The 15,731-nt window shown below is 44.3% G+C and overlaps 1 protein-coding gene across 1 annotated transcript in view; it reads right to left on the bottom strand.

The window, feature by feature from the left end:
* Window positions 1-15,136, bottom strand: part of IGDCC3 (immunoglobulin superfamily DCC subclass member 3) — a 137,440-nt gene extending 122,304 nt beyond the window's left edge. Inside the window, exon 1 of the mRNA XM_078772378.1 lies at window positions 14,562-15,136. Within this exon, the coding sequence (XP_078628504.1) occupies window positions 14,562-14,703 (142 nt within the window). The 5' untranslated portion in view covers window positions 14,704-15,136. The remainder of the gene's footprint in view (window positions 1-14,561) is intronic.
* Window positions 15,137-15,731: the final 595 nt, after the last annotated feature.

Here is a 15,731-nt window from a genome sequence, read left to right as displayed (position 1 = left end):
TAGAAATTTAAATTGTCAGATCCGTGCTTCGCAGGTAGTGGCGTTGTACCACAAGGTGTGCTTTCACTCGGATGGATGGTAAGCTGGGGACCCGTACTTCACGAACAACATACTTAAGAGCAGGCTGAAAGGTTTATGTTTTGTATCCCACTGATAGGCCGGATCTGGATTCGGAACTGAACCAAAATCTAATCGGCTTGTTCTCGTCACATAACCAACTCATCCCCCAAGTTTAGTCATAACTTGTCCACAACCTTTTAAAATACGGTATCATGTTATATATACCTATCGCTTTTCCCCGATCTCTCAATGGTGAAGAATCACTTAAAATTAAATAATTCTCTCATCCGAATCCATATTGAGATCTTCAACGAAACCAAATCAATTCTTCCTTGTCACACACCCAACCTGTCCACCAAGTTTCGTCCAAATCCGTCCATAACTTGATAGCAAAAAAGGGATGATAGGCGGGTTGGGTGAAGCAAAGGAGAGGCAAATATTTTTGATTACAACTACACAGTGCTTCAGTGGTGAGGAATCAAACGCTCATCAAATTCGTATATCTAACATGTATAAGTGGTTGTTTGTACCAAATCATTGTGGAAATTACGCCAGTTTTCTCAGTAATGGCACTTGGGAATAATACGGAGGATTTACAAGGCTGAAAATGGTTCACTGATATGTGACGTGACGGCATGGGGGGAATCTCAAGGTTTCCTTGTTCACTGCAGGAGGTTTGCTGGTCTTTCGGTCTTTTACCGGCTCTCTTCCAGTCTTGTCTCTCTCCTCTCTGCCTGTGTCTCTCTATCTTTCGGTCTTTTACCGGCTCTCTTCCAGTCTTGTCTCTCTCCTCTCTATCTTTTGGTCTTTTACCGGCTCTCTTACAGTCTTGTATCTCTCCTCTCTGCCTCTGTCTCTCTATCTTTTGGTCTTTTACCGGCTCTCTTCCACTCTTGTCTCTCTCCTCTCTGCCTCTGTCTCTCTATCTTTCGGTCTTTTACCGGCTCTCTTCCACTCTTGTCTCTCTCCTCTCTGCCTCTGTCTCTCTATCTTTCGGTCTTTTATCGGCTCTCTTCCAGTGTTGTATCTCTCCTCTCCACCTCTGTCTCTCTATCTTTTGGTCTTTTACCGGCTCTTTTCCAGTCTTGTCTCTCTCCTCTCCACCTCTGTCTCTCTATCTTTCGGTCTTTTACCGGCTCTCTTCCAGTCTTGTCTCTCTCCTCTCTGCCTGTGTCTCTCTATCTTTCGGTCTTTAATCGGCTCTCTTCCAGTCTTGTCTCTCTCCTCTCTATCTTTTGGTCTTTTACCGGCTCTCTTACAGTCTTGTATCTCTCCTCTCTGCCTCTGTCTCTCTATCTTTTGGTCTTTTACCGGCTCTCTTCCACTCTTGTCTCTCTCCTCTCTGCCTCTGTCTCGCTATCTTTCGGTCTTTTACCGGCTCTCTTCCACTCTTGTCTCTCTCCTCTCTGCCTCTGTCTCTCTATCTTTCGGTCTTTTATCGGCTCTCTTCCAGTGTTGTATCTCTCCTCTCCACCTCTGTCTCTCTATCTTTTGGTCTTTTACCGGCTCTCTTCCAGTCTTGTCTCTCTCCTCTCTGCCTGTGTCTCTCTATCTTTCGGTCTTTAATCGGCTCTCTTCCAGTCTTGTCTCTCTCCTCTCTATCTTTTGGTCTTTTACCGGCTCTCTTACAGTCTTGTATCTCTCCTCTCTGCCTCTGTCTCTCTATCTTTCGGTCTTTTACCGGCTCTCTTCCACTCTTGTCTCTCTCCTCTCTGCCTCTGTCTCTCTATCTTTCGGTCTTTTATCGGCTCTCTTCCAGTGTTGTATCTCTCCTCTCCACCTCTGTCTCTCTATCTTTTGGTCTTTTACCGGCTCTTTTCCAGTCTTGTCTCTCTCCTGTCGGCCTCTGTCTTTCTATCTTTCGGTCTTTTATCGGCTTTTCCAGTGTTGTCTCTCTCCTCTCGGCCCTTGTCTCTCTATCTTTCGGTCTTTTACCAGCTCTCTTCCAGTGTTGTATCTCTCCTCTCCACCTCTGTCTCTCTATCTTTTGGTCTTTTACCGGCTCTTTTCCAGTCTTGTCTCTCTCCTGTCGGCCTCTGTCTTTCTATCTTTCGGTCTTTTATCGGCTCTCTTCCAGTGTTGTCTCTCTCCTCTCGGCCCTTGTCTCTCTATCTTTCGGTCTTTTATCGGCTCTCTTCCAGTGTTGTATCTCTCCTCTCTGCCTCTGTCTCTCTATCTTTCGGTCTTTTATCGGCTCTCCTCCAGTTTTGTCTCTCTCCTCTCTGCCCTTGTCTCTCTATCTTTCGGTCTTTTATCGGCTCTCTTCCTGTCTTGTCTCTCTCCTCTCTGCCTCTGTCTCTCTATCGTTCGGTCTTTTACCGGCTCTCTTCCAGTGTTGTCTCTCTCCTCCTGCCTTTGCCTCTCTTTCTTTCGGTCTTTTACCGGCTCTCTTCCAGTATTGTCTCTCTCCTCTCTGCCTCTGTCGCTCTATCTTCCAGTCTTTTATCGGCTCTCTTCCAGTCTTGTATCTCTCCTCTCTGCCTCTGTCTCTATCTTTTGGTCTTTTATCGGCTCTCTTCCAGTCTTATATCTCTCCTCTCTGCCCTTGTCTCTCTATCTTTCGGTCTTTTATCGGCTCTCTTCCAGTGTTGTATCTCTCCTATCTGCCTCTGTCTCTCTCTCTATCTTTCTGTCTTTTACTGGGTCTCTTCCAGTATTGTCTCTCTCCTCTCTGCCTCTGTCTCTTTATATTTCGGTCTTTTACCGGCTCTCTTCCAGTCTTGTATCTCTCCTCTCTGCCTCTGTCGCTCTATCGTTTGGTCTTTTAATGGCTCTCTTCCAGTCTTGTCTCTCTCCTCTCTGCCTCTGTCTCTCTATCGTTCGGTCTTTTACCAGCTCTCTTCCAGTCTTGTATCTCTCCTCTCTGCCTCTGTCTCTCTATCGTTCGGTCTTTTACCGGCTCTCTTCCAGTGTTGTCTCTCTCCTCCTGCCTTTGCCTCTCTATCTTTCGGTCTTTTACCGGCTCTCTTCCAGTATTGTCTCTCTCCTCTCTGCCTCTGTCACTCTATCTTTCAGTCTTTTAGCGGCACTCTTCCAGTATTGTCTCTCTCCTCTCTATCTTTTGGTCTTTTACCGGCTCTCTTCCAGTCTTGTATCTCTCCTCTCTGCCTCTGTCTCTCTATCTTTCAGTCTTTTAGCGGCACTCTTCCAGTATTGTCTCTCTCCTCTCTATCTTTTGGTCTTTTACCGGCTCTCTTCCAGTATTGTCGCTCTCCTCTCTATCTTTTGGTCTTTTACCGGCTCTCTTCCAGTCTTGTATCTCTCCTCTCTGCCTCTGTCTCTCTATCTTTCAGTCTTTTAGCGGCACTCTTCCAGTATTGTCTCTCTCCTCTCTATCTTTCGGTCTTTTACCGGCTCTCTTCCAGTATTGTCTCTCTCCTCTCTGCCTCTGTCACTCTATCTTTCAGTCTTTTAGCGGCACTCTTCCAGTATTGTCTCTCTCCTCTCTATCTTTTGGTCTTTTACCGGCTCTCTTCCAGTATTGTCTCTCTCCTCTCTATCGTTCGGTCTTTTACCAGCTCTCTTCCAGTCTTGTATCTCTCCTCTCTGCCTCTGTCTCTCTATCGTTCGGTCTTTTACCGGCTCTCTTCCAGTGTTGTCTCTCTCCTCCTGCCTTTGCCTCTCTATCTTTCGGTCTTTTACCGGCTCTCTTCCAGTATTGTCTCTCTCCTCTCTGCCTCTGTCACTCTATCTTTCAGTCTTTTAGCGGCACTCTTCCAGTATTGTCTCTCTCCTCTCTATCTTTTGGTCTTTTACCGGCTCTCTTCCACTCTTGTCTCTCTCCTCTCTGCCTCTGTCTCTCTATCTTTCGGTCTTTTACCGGCTCTCTTCCACTCTTGTCTCTCTCCTCTCTGCCTCTGTCTCTCTATCTTTCGGTCTTTTACCGGCTCTCTTCCAGTATTGTCTCTCTCCTCTCTGCCTCTGTCACTCTATCTTTCAGTCTTTTAGCGGCACTCTTCCAGTATTGTCTCTCTCCTCTCTATCTTTTGGTCTTTTACCGGCTCTCTTCCAGTATTGTCTCTCTCCTCTCTATCGTTCGGTCTTTTACCAGCTCTCTTCCAGTCTTGTATCTCTCCTCTCTGCCTCTGTCTCTCTATCGTTCGGTCTTTTACCGGCTCTCTTCCAGTGTTGTCTCTCTCCTCCTGGCTTTGCCTCTCTATCTTTCGGTCTTTTACCGGCTCTCTTCCAGTATTGTCTCTCTCCTCTCTGCCTCTGTCACTCTATCTTTCAGTCTTTTATCGGCTCTCTTCCACTCTTGTCTCTCTCCTCTCTGCCTCTGTCTCTCTATCTTTCGGTCTTTTATCGGCTCTCTTCCAGTCTTGTATCTCTCCTCTCTGCCTCTGTCTCTCTATCTTTTGGTCTTTTACCGGCTCTCTTCCAGTACTGTCTCTCTCCTCTCTGCCTCTGTCTCTTTATCTTTCGGTCTTTTACCAGCTCTCTTCCAGTCTTGTATCTCTCCTCTCTGCCTCTGTCTCTCTATCGTTCGGGCTTTTAATGGCTCTCTTCCAGTCTTGTCTCTCTCCTCTCTGCCTCTGTCTCTCTATCGTTCGGTCTTTTACCAGCTGTCTTCCAGTCTTGTATCTCTCCTCTCTGCCTCTGTCTCTCTTTCGTTCGGTCTTTTATCGGCTCTCTTCCAGTCTTGTCTCTCTCCTCTCTGCCTCTGTCTCTCTATCTTTCGGTCTTTTATCGGTTCTCCTCTAGTTTTGTCTCTCTCCTCTCTGCTCTTGTCTCTCTATCTTTCGGTCTTTTATCGGCTCTCTTCCACTCTTGTCTCTCTCCTCTCTGCCTCTGTCTCTCAATCTTTTGGTCTTTTATCGGCTCTCTTCCAGTCTTGTCTCTCTCCTCTCTGCCTCTCTATCTCTCTCTGCTTCCACTCACCCCTTCCCCCAGCATACTGCCCACGCTCTACCAGATAATCCCTTAATCGAAGTCCAAGCTTAATGTTGTCTCTCTCCTCTCGGCCCTTGTCTCTCTATGTTTCGGTCTTTTATCGGCTCTCTTCCAGTGTTGTATCTCTCCTTCCTGGAAGTCCTGGCAGTGTCCATATGTTTTATACCTCTCCCACCGCCCCCTTCCCATGCCCCCCCCCCCAAAGCCCTCGCCCTCTCTCAGATCTCTCGATGTCTCCATGTCTCTCGGTCCCTGCTCTCAAATGTTGTGTTTGTGTCCTTCCCCCTCTCTCCCCATCTTGTCTACCGCTCCCGATGTTATTTGTTTTATGTGTCGGTTTGTCTTTCTGTGTGATTAATGTTCGCTCTTTCACGAGCCTCGATCTTGTATACAAAAAAAAAAAAAAAAAAAAAAAGCTAAACTATTACTTCCATGAATTCTCCCCTCCTCTTCCATCATTTATGGAACCGTCTTCCAAAGTCTGTCATGTTATCTTCTTCCCTCCAGGTAATGAAGTCTTTACCCATCGCGACCTCATCATTTCCCCCATTTTTACCTCTACGGCTGTCGCTATCTCACGTCGTTGTGGGTCTCTGCATCCTTAGTCCCCTGGTTCCCCTTCACCTTGATTTCTGTCTGCCAACCCTTTGTTATTCTGCTTTTATACAGCCTTGGCACCTGTATAAAAAATGGATGAACGAATGATTTGGGGAAGTCGTCCGGCAGTAGAAACAGCGTTCCGCGGTGGAGAAAAAACAAACAATGAGCAAGATCCACATCTCCCGAGAAGCCCTAATGGAGTCTACATGTGCATAAAACAACAAACGCTTTCTGCTGCCAAAGTGCGATTTCATCAGTTAACAAATGCCAGCGATACTCAAACTAGAATGATACTCTCCCAAAAGATATTGTTTATTTCATATCTGTCCCAAAGCAAACATTTCAGTTCAAGTGTTTGTCAACTCATATGTTTACACCAGTAATCCCATTCACCTCCCACAACTCGTATTTCATTGATTGTCCAGAACATAGGTGGATTTTTTCCAGTGCGAAAGGACCAAGATCTTTGAGATTATCACATGGAATTGTTGACATTCGACTCCAACACCACATTTCAAAACTCTCAATCTTCCTCCTTTCTTTTCACTGTCCACAACTCACATCCATACATTACAACTGGAAATACCGGATCATTCGTCAGCCAGATGATCCATCCTGACATTGTTGTTAGCCCAATGTTAGCCATAGCTATTGCCGAGCGGAATTGCTCTGAACTTTCCGCCACTGGGGAAAACAAGACCAGGTACGAGAAATCATGGGGTTGTGTGTAGGACAAAAGTACTTCACAAATAGGATATTTCTTTTTTTGTCCTCTCGGCACTGGCCAGTCCCCTCTTTTACGGCCATGCAGGCCGTGCCCGAGAACAAAAGAGAAGGAAATGATAGTCTCCGGCATCAATGGTTGAAGCCGGTGGCTTTTGCGGCACACCGGCTTCATGACCGCAGTAGATTCACTCACCAGGACCATTGGTGATGTGGAGATGGGGTCTGGTGAATAGGCCTGGCTTAACTACTTCCTGCTGTAAAAACAGAATTGCTGACCCTCCACCTCCGGTTCCAAAAGCACCTTTTCTCTGTGCCCCTTCCCCCTTATTTTTCCTTCAACAATTCCTGCTTTGCCCTCCCACCTTCCACTCTTCGTCTCCATCAAGCTTGGCAACCCGACTGTAGCGGAACACCCCCACGCGTGACTTTGCCCACAGTGCGGATTTGTTTATTGGTGTGCTAAGGTACGTCGAAGAAGCAGACGCATAACTTTGGGGATAAGAAAGTAGGAGAGGAAAGTACACAGAGTGAAACGGAGATGTGAGATAAGGAATAACAGATGAGGGGGTTTCTCGGTAAGCGGACTCTGCCCCCACACGTTTGGTCTTTCTCGCTTGCTTTCGCTGCATTCTTATCTGATGATATTTTTGAACAGGATAATTTACAAAATCACAATTGAAAGGCGTTGACATGTTTTTTTGTAAGTGACTAAAGTTAAATAACATGAAGTATTTTTGAATTGTAAAATTTAATGTTTTTTTTTTTTTTGTGTGTACAGGATCGAGGCTCATGAAAGAGCTAACATTTATCACACAAAAAATCAAACAGACACATAAAACATATAATAAAGGGACAGACAGCATGGGGAGAGAAGGGGAAGCACGAAAACACAGCATTTGAGAGCAGGCACATCGGGAGATCTGTGGGAGGGAGAGGGCTTGGGGGGAGGAGGCATGGGAAGGGGGGGGGGGGTGGTGTGGGAGAGCTAAAAAAAACACAAGGACACTGCAAGGACTTCCAGGAAAAAGTTGGTATTTCTAAAAAGTGGATCTGGGGTGAATTAACGGGGGTAGAAAAGATCAAGGTTTTGGATGGGGGAAGATAAGAGATGGTGGTGAACAGCTGTTTTAAGGACCTGGAGGGAGGAGTGGGATTGAAGACCTGGAGGGAGGAGTTTGTATCAATTTGAATAAAAAAAACAATTTACCTTGTACATCTTGTTAACCAAATCAATCCTTTCGCGTCTTCAGGCACATAGGGCTGCCGAGACAGTTTCATTGGCTAGTGGGCATCATCCTGGATGGGTCGCCACTCCGACGCAAGATACTCAAATGTCTCACTCTTCCCAGATCTGGTACTCATTTTGCCGACCTCGGAAGGATGACAGGCCGAGTCAACCCACCTGACGTTACTTATGGCACGACAGGGGCTTGAACTCGGAAACTTAAGATCTTAAGCCAGCATCTTGTTAACAGCTATGAAAATGTCTTGCGGTTCCACCCCCCTCCCCCCCCCCCCCCTGTATACTCGTGTTTTATCCCAATTCATGCTCATCCTCTTAACCTGCCAATCAGAGGCTTCAGAAGCAAATTTCAGGGGGATCAAGGAAATAATATATCATTACTCAACATTTATATAACTTCTTATTGTATTGAAAATTGAAGTAGGATTTTCTCTGTTGATAATGTCCATTGACATCTAATTAACGTCACACAAATATGGTGCTGGCCACACATTTTTGACAGCTTTAAAGTCATGCGAAGTACCCCCTCTCCCCTCCCCCTTTATCCCTATTCAAATTGCCAAATCCATCATGAATCCTGCTGAAATGTTGATTTATCTCCTGCATAAAAGTGGAAAGTTGAGCAAAGTTGGTGAGATTTTTGAACCTGTTTTGTGAATTAACCGCAACAGTTTAGAGGCAAGGATTCTTCTTCTTCTTAATTGGCATCTATTACTCACATTTGTGGGGTTGACCAACTGGCTGGGTCAGTCTGACGTTCGACTAAGTAGTTGGGGCAGAGGTTTGTAATTTGTTCATAGCTCGCCTGCTCTCCGCGAAGGACACCGTGGGAGCCTTAAGCTAATGCTGAACATCTAATGCCCGTTTGATGCCCATCCGAGGGACGGCACACACATTGATGAATCAACCGGCTTGTGAAACACCGGAAGTTGTAGCTGAGTTGGGATTCGAACCCAGGCTAGACAGCTCAGAGGCGATACAGGCACGGATGTGCCACCCTGCCATCCCAGAGGCAAGGATACATTTGTCCAAAAAATAGAAATCAGAACTTTGTAAAGATAAATGGAAAATTTTGAGTTAGACAAAGCAGTTAGTTTCTACCCCCGTTAATTCATCCCAGATCCACTTTTTTTTTGAAATACCGACTTCTTTCCTGAAGGTTTTTTTTTTTGGTCTATTTTTTTTGTATACAGAATCGAGGCTCGTGAAAGAGCTAACATTTATCACAAAAAAAAAGGGGAAAAAAGTGCTAGCAGTGTCCACGTATTTTTTTTAACCTCTCCCACCTACCCCCAAGCCCTCTCCCTCCCACAGATCTCCCGATGTCCCTGCTCTCCATCTTGTCTCGCTCTCTTTACCATATGTTTTATGTGCCAGTTTGTCTTTTTTGTGATCAATGTTAGCTCTTACACGAGTCTCGACCTTGTATACAAAAAAAAGAGAAAACTTAAGTTATATAGTGAGCTGCATTGCAAGGTTGTGCGGGAACAGGATTTTTGAGATGCCGACAGAATACCCGCCAACAACAACACCTAAAAAAAAAAAAACTAGCCTCAACCCACGATAAGGTTACTCCGGATGAAGTCCCGATTGGACCCGTGTCGACAGATGTACATTATCAAAAAGGTACGGGTTGAAGGATGAGGAACAAAAGAGTGGAGTAATGGCTGCCCTCGCTAACAGAACCCAGGTGCAAAGCAACATTCATTAGTGTATTGTGTTACAACCTCGTTTCTATTTCATGATTGTAGTGGAAAAGCATACGACCAACTAGGTTGTATCAACTCGCTTCATACGCTATCATATTGTGTAATGTTAGATTCATCATGTGTGTAGGCCATTTCATGTTGTATCGTATTTGCCTCCAATCTGTTGTTGCATCCGAGTTGACAAAAGATAAGGTGAACCTGAAACACCGGGTGGTTTCTGGTTCCAAAATCACCTTTTTATTAGTGGCCGGCAGGTTTAACATCGACTTCCTTGTGGCCATCGGGGCAAGAATTTCGATTTTGACCAGTTTACCGGAAAACAATGGCCTCCTATTTCTGAGGCATGATGGATCTTTAATGGCTTTAAATTATACTTGTGTAAGGTTCACCAATATCGAGGATCTGGTGCTGATAGATGGAACGGCCGGCTTAAATCCCGTCTAAAAGACCATGCGATCTACGAGGTCTGCAAAGCAGCAGGAGAGGTGGATCCAGGTGGGGTTTGAAGATTAGGATGCACACCTATATATCACCCTCCCTCCCCACACCACCCACCCAACCTCACTGCCCCCAAGTCCTCCATCGATCAAACCAGCATTTAAAAAAAACAAAAACTGAGAATTCCTCACAAATGTCTAATTGTTGGAGAAATCTTTTTATACATTTTACCAAAATTGAGACAAACCCCAATAATAGGAATGTATAGTTTTTCAGGAAGATGTCACTTGCATGTGATGGTTCTCTATCCTCCATGACTCCCAATACCTCCGGGTGTAACCCCTGGATGGAGCGGCTCCAGGATGTTTATCGTGGTAATCATGATACGAAGAGGCTGGCATGGCCCTGCTCAATGGATATATCCGTTTTTTCACATAATCACTGAACTGCAGTGCAAATCTGTGACAAAATCTGAGAAGTGAAATGCAACGCTCTGTCAAGACTATGACGTCATACCTAGGGTACCGACACCATACGGTGTTATATTGGTCTCGATACGCATCAGCAAAACAAGAGGCGTTTTTACAAACCAGTCATTCAGTGGACAAATGGCTCGTGTATGCTCAGTTGGGAGATGCGGTGCGTAACTAAAAAGGTCGGGATAGTGAGGTGTTGGCTTAAAGGTGAAGGTGGCTGCCTTGAGGTCTCAGGGTCCTGAATTCAAGTCCCTGTCATGCAATTGAATTAACACCAGGTGGGTTGACTCAGCCTGTCATCCTTCTGAGGTTGGCAAAATGAGTACCAGTCTATTGGGAAGAATGAGCCATTTGAGTATCATGCATGGGAGTGGCGACCTGTCCAGGAGCTCAATAGCCTGGAAACTGCTTTGGGAGCCCTATGGATCTGAGGATGCAAAAACCGAGTGGTCTTCTCTTCTCTATTCGTTTTCTAATAAAGTGTCCATCATTAACACTTTCAATCAAATTTTGGTATGTAGATAGGTACCAGGTGTAGTATTGCAGCATTACGACTTCGCAGCGAGTGCAAAATCATTCATCGATTGTGGTTTCCTCAAGCGGTGTTCCAGGACACCTCAGAGTGGTCGCATTGGTTTGAGATTTCCAACTGAAAACAATCCAACCCTAACCGAATCCAACCCTAGCCAATTCCTAACTGAGGCATCGGTAAGGAAAAAGTGCATCGCCATGCTGGTGGAGGTGAAGGCCGTCATTGTAGTACAGTACATTACATCAAAGTGGAGAGCCAGTTATGCAGCATTGTCCAAAATGCCACAATAAGACACCTTTATAAGGTATGTGCTGGTGCCTCGGAAGGTGGGAAATAATATGCACATGGAGGGTGGGAGGAGTTTCAAGAATGGTTGGGGTGATATCCCAATACTTTTGGCAATATTACATGTTACAATTGTAACACTCGTCACACTCGTCTACACTCGTCACAAAATGTCTACACTCGTCACGTCTACGTCTACTCGTCTACACTCGTCACAAAATTGGAATCTTCACTAGAAACACCCATGATGTATGTATGTATGTATGTATGTATGTATGTATGTACTATGTATGTATGTATGTATGTATGTATGTTCATGAATTTTTGAATACCCATGATGTATGTATGTATGTGTGTATGTTCATGAATTTTTGAACACATATGTATGTATGTATTTATGTATGTATGTTCATGAATGTTTGAATACCCATGATGTATGTATGTATGTATGTATGTATGTATGTTCATGAATTTTTGAATACCCATGATGTATGTTTGTATGTATGTATGTTCATGAATGTTTGAATACCCATGATGTATGTATGTATGTATGTATGTTCATGAATTTTTCAAAACTCATGATGTATGTATGTATGTACAGTATGTATGTATGTATGTATGTATGTATGTATGTTTGTATGTATGTATGTTCATGATTTTTTGAATACCCATGATGTATGTATGTATGTATGTATGTATGTATGTATGTTCATGAATTTTTGAATACCCATGATGTATGTATGCATGTATGTATGTATGTTCATGAATTTTTGAATACCCATGATGTGTGTATGTATGTATGTATGTATGTATGTTCATGAATTTTTGAATATCCATGATGTATGTATGTATGTATGTATGTATGTATGTTCATGAATTTTTGAATACGTATGTATGTATGTATGTATGTATGTATGTATGTATGTATGTATGTTCATGAATTTTTGAATACCCATGATGTATGTTTGTATGTATGTATGTTCATGAATGTTTGAATACTCATGATGTATGTATGTATGTATGTATGTTCATGAATGTTTCAAAACCCATGATGTATGTATGTATGTACAGTATGTATGTATGTATGTATGTATGTATGTATGTTTGTATGTATGTTCATGATTTTTTGAATACCCATGATGTATGTATGTATGTATGTAAGTTCATGAATTTTTGAATACCCATGATGTATGTATGTATGTATGTATGTACGTATGTATGTATGTTCATGAATTTTTGAATACCCATGATGTATGTATGTTCATGAATTTTTGAATACCCATGATGTATGTATGTATGTATGTATGTATGTATGTTCATGAATTTTTGAATACCCATGATGTATGTATGTATGTATGTATGTTCATGAATTTTTGAATACCCATGATGTATGTATGTATGTATGTATGCATGTATGTATGTATGTTCATGAATTTTTGAATACCCATGATGTATGCATGTATGTACAATATGTATGTATGTATGTATGTATGTATGTATGTATGTATGTATGTATGTATGTATGTTCATGAATTTTTGAATACTCATGATGTATGTATGTATGTATGTATGTATGTATGTATGTATGTATGTATGTATGTTCATGAATTTTTGAATACCCACGATGTATGTATGTATGTATGTATGTTAATGAATTTTTGAATACACCTTCCCACGTGGTGCGTATATAGAACGTTTGAAAAGACCATGTCACTTCCAGACCTTTCGGCTGCACAATGTGGGCGGACATCTTATCATCGTGGTCTTAAAACGAGGAAAGATGTCACCGTTTTATGCCAAATACGACAACAGGCTGGTATTTATTGGTGGAGATAATCGGGAGATGTGCCTAGTACGGTGTGGATAACGCTTTGCAGGATTTCATAGTGTGATAAAATGACATTAGCCCATTGAGTGTCATTTTCACACAATTTGCGCAACATCAACTTGGACGGACAAAGGAAAGCCGAGATCCTTACAATATTTTTTATCCAAAGCCGGTTGTCATTCCCTTTTGTGAACACCGCACACTCTGCTTAAAGCATGACGACACAGGTGTATATCTCGGAGGAAGGCAACACAGATTTGGGCGTACCGTCACTGTATCGATCGTGTGCGGTGTCATTAGATAGTTCACGAATAGGAGGCAAGTTATCTCCAGCAGACTGAACAAATCGCTGTCCTAACTACTGCTGGGAAGGCAAATTAGGCCACCCAGTGTAATCCTTGTGTAGAAACTGCTTCTGTAACAGAGTACAGTAGATCAGAATCAAAATTATACATAATTTAATAAACAGGAATAAATTTCTGAGTGGGCCTAGTGGGAAAAAAATCTGGACTCGAGCCTGAAATTCTGTCTTGCTGTCTAATCATCCGCACATGGCAAACTCATTCAAAGACAAGAACAAGCCACCCATAGACGAGCGCAGCAGACTCGGCAGGAGGAATGTGATCGACAAACACCTTATCTGTCCCTCCACGACCACGGGTTTGCAACGGGTGCACACTTCGAGTCTATGTATGTCGGGATGCAGCGCAGGTGACGATTCCAACTCGATAACCGCACCTTCCCTCGAGCGCTTCGTTAGCAAGAAACCGGTCTTGGGAGGAAGGTGCGCCATTTGTTTGAACGAAGTGTGCGGTGAGAAAAGAAGGAGACGAGAGTTAATGGGATAGTAAAGAAAACGAAAGAAAAGATAAACAGATGAGGAGGGAGGAAGGGAGAAACGGACGGATGGAACGAAAAGCCTGAATTGGAGGTAATTCAGTAAATCATTCCGTGTGAAACGCGAGGAACAAAACAAGGAGCTGTTCCTTGTCCAGCCAGTTGGTGGGAAGGGAACCACTCAGTGAGACACTTTGATTTCCCAACATGGCGTTAAATCCAGCCTCCGTATGATCCCATGAATAAGGAAAACCATTCGGAGTAAACAGGAGCGAGACAACAATGTCGGCGATAAACAGGCGAAGCGAAGTTCCACGAAGGCGAGCACGGGTCTCATCCACACGGACCTCCAAAGGAACGAGGATACCAAGTTAGGGACTTGCACGTCCAACGTGCGCGGAGCAACACAAACCCATACGGATCACAATGGTTGTCATGGATACAAGTCGACAAAGGCAGACCTGCTCGGATCCAAACAAGCTCACAAATCCATCAGGAACTGGTGAATACGCACAGAACCACGTGGACGAACCCATACTAATCGGTCCGGTTCGGATCCACAAGAAATTATGTACGAGTCGCGAAATTCGCGATGGATGTGACGTAATCACGGCAAACAAACGTCATAACATCGATTAAGGGTCCAAGCGCCCACTGGAGTAAGCCAATACGATATGAGGATATTGGGAATAAAAATAGAATTTGTAACAAAACTGCGTGAAATTCCGTTCCCGCATTCGGGAGTAAATGAAGCGTTATAAGAGTGAGAATGAACAACAAACTCTGTGGATAAATCTCCAGGAAGGAAGCATGGCAGTAAGGTGTGGATTCGCAGAAGAAAAGGTAGTCAAGGAGCTACGGAGGATGAGGAGAAAGTCTCCACGTGAAGTGCACATGGAACTCTTCAGGTGGCCGGGAAGGGGCGTGCGACGCTCACCTTGGATTCCGCAGAGAGCGAGAATCCCGAAACCGACGATCGCCGAGAAGCGCGGGAATCGGAGCCCACGGGGCAACGCGTGGGAAACGTGGCCCTGGGGGCGGCACGTGCTGCCACGAACCCGGGATCGCGTTCGCGCCATCTTTGCGCATCCCTCACGCTTTGTCCATCACGTGGGGTCCTCGCGTGCTCGGCTGGCCACGAGATCGCGTCACGTGACGAAGCAACGACCCCGTTCTTCCGGTCAGTCCCGGCGTGTAACGTTTGCAGCCGTGTCCTCCACAGTTCTTCGTTGGTGGTGCTCTTTCCAATCGCTGTCCGTACCTGTCTTGCTCCTTTCGGTCGCTCTGATAACAGTATCGGTGTACACCTCTTTCCCTTCACTCCCTCTCTCTCTCCTCCTACACCTTTTCCACCTTGTCTTCCACTACACCCCCACCTTTTTTCCTCTCAACACCTTTCACAGATGAATTGTTTCTAATTGGAACCCAGCGTCTTTTTCCCGTCTTCCGTTTGCACCGTCAAGTCTCTCGCCTTGTGGTGTCCAGCGCTGCAGGTTTTGCTATTTCACGTCCAGTCGTTCTGTCACCCACCCTTCGTCCCCATCGCCATTTCTCCGCCCCTTTAATCCTCCCATTTAAGCCCCTCCCCTCAAGGATCCAAACGCTGTGTGCATGTGCACAGTATGGCCCTCCCCCTACCTTACCCCCACCTCACCCCCAAGTATCCCGACGATGTGTGCGCAGCACGGACCGGCATCTCATTCGTTTTCTTCTGCTCACCGTAAAACGAAACTTTCCGAATCCCTCCGACCAAAGAGCCTCGTGGAGGTTTGTGCTTCACAACCAAGAGCGTAAATCATTACATTTTTATACACGACTAAGTCGACTATCGGGCGCAGTGCAAATTAATCAGGCTATGCATATACCAGCACTCACGTACATAGTCATACACGTACACCTACAGCACAGTATATACACACATATACATACATACAAACAAACATATACTGTATACATACAAACTTACACACGTACATACAAATATAATACTATATACATACATATACATACATACATACATACATACATACATACAAACATACAAATATAATACTATATACCTACATATACATACATACAAATATACATATACTGCATACATACAAAC

This window comes from Myxine glutinosa, chromosome 2 (genome assembly GCF_964187855.1).
Source record: "Myxine glutinosa chromosome 2, kmMyxGlut1.1, whole genome shotgun sequence".
Taxonomy (NCBI): domain Eukaryota; kingdom Metazoa; phylum Chordata; class Myxini; order Myxiniformes; family Myxinidae; genus Myxine; species Myxine glutinosa.
This window is presented reverse-complemented; position numbering and strand designations above follow the sequence as displayed.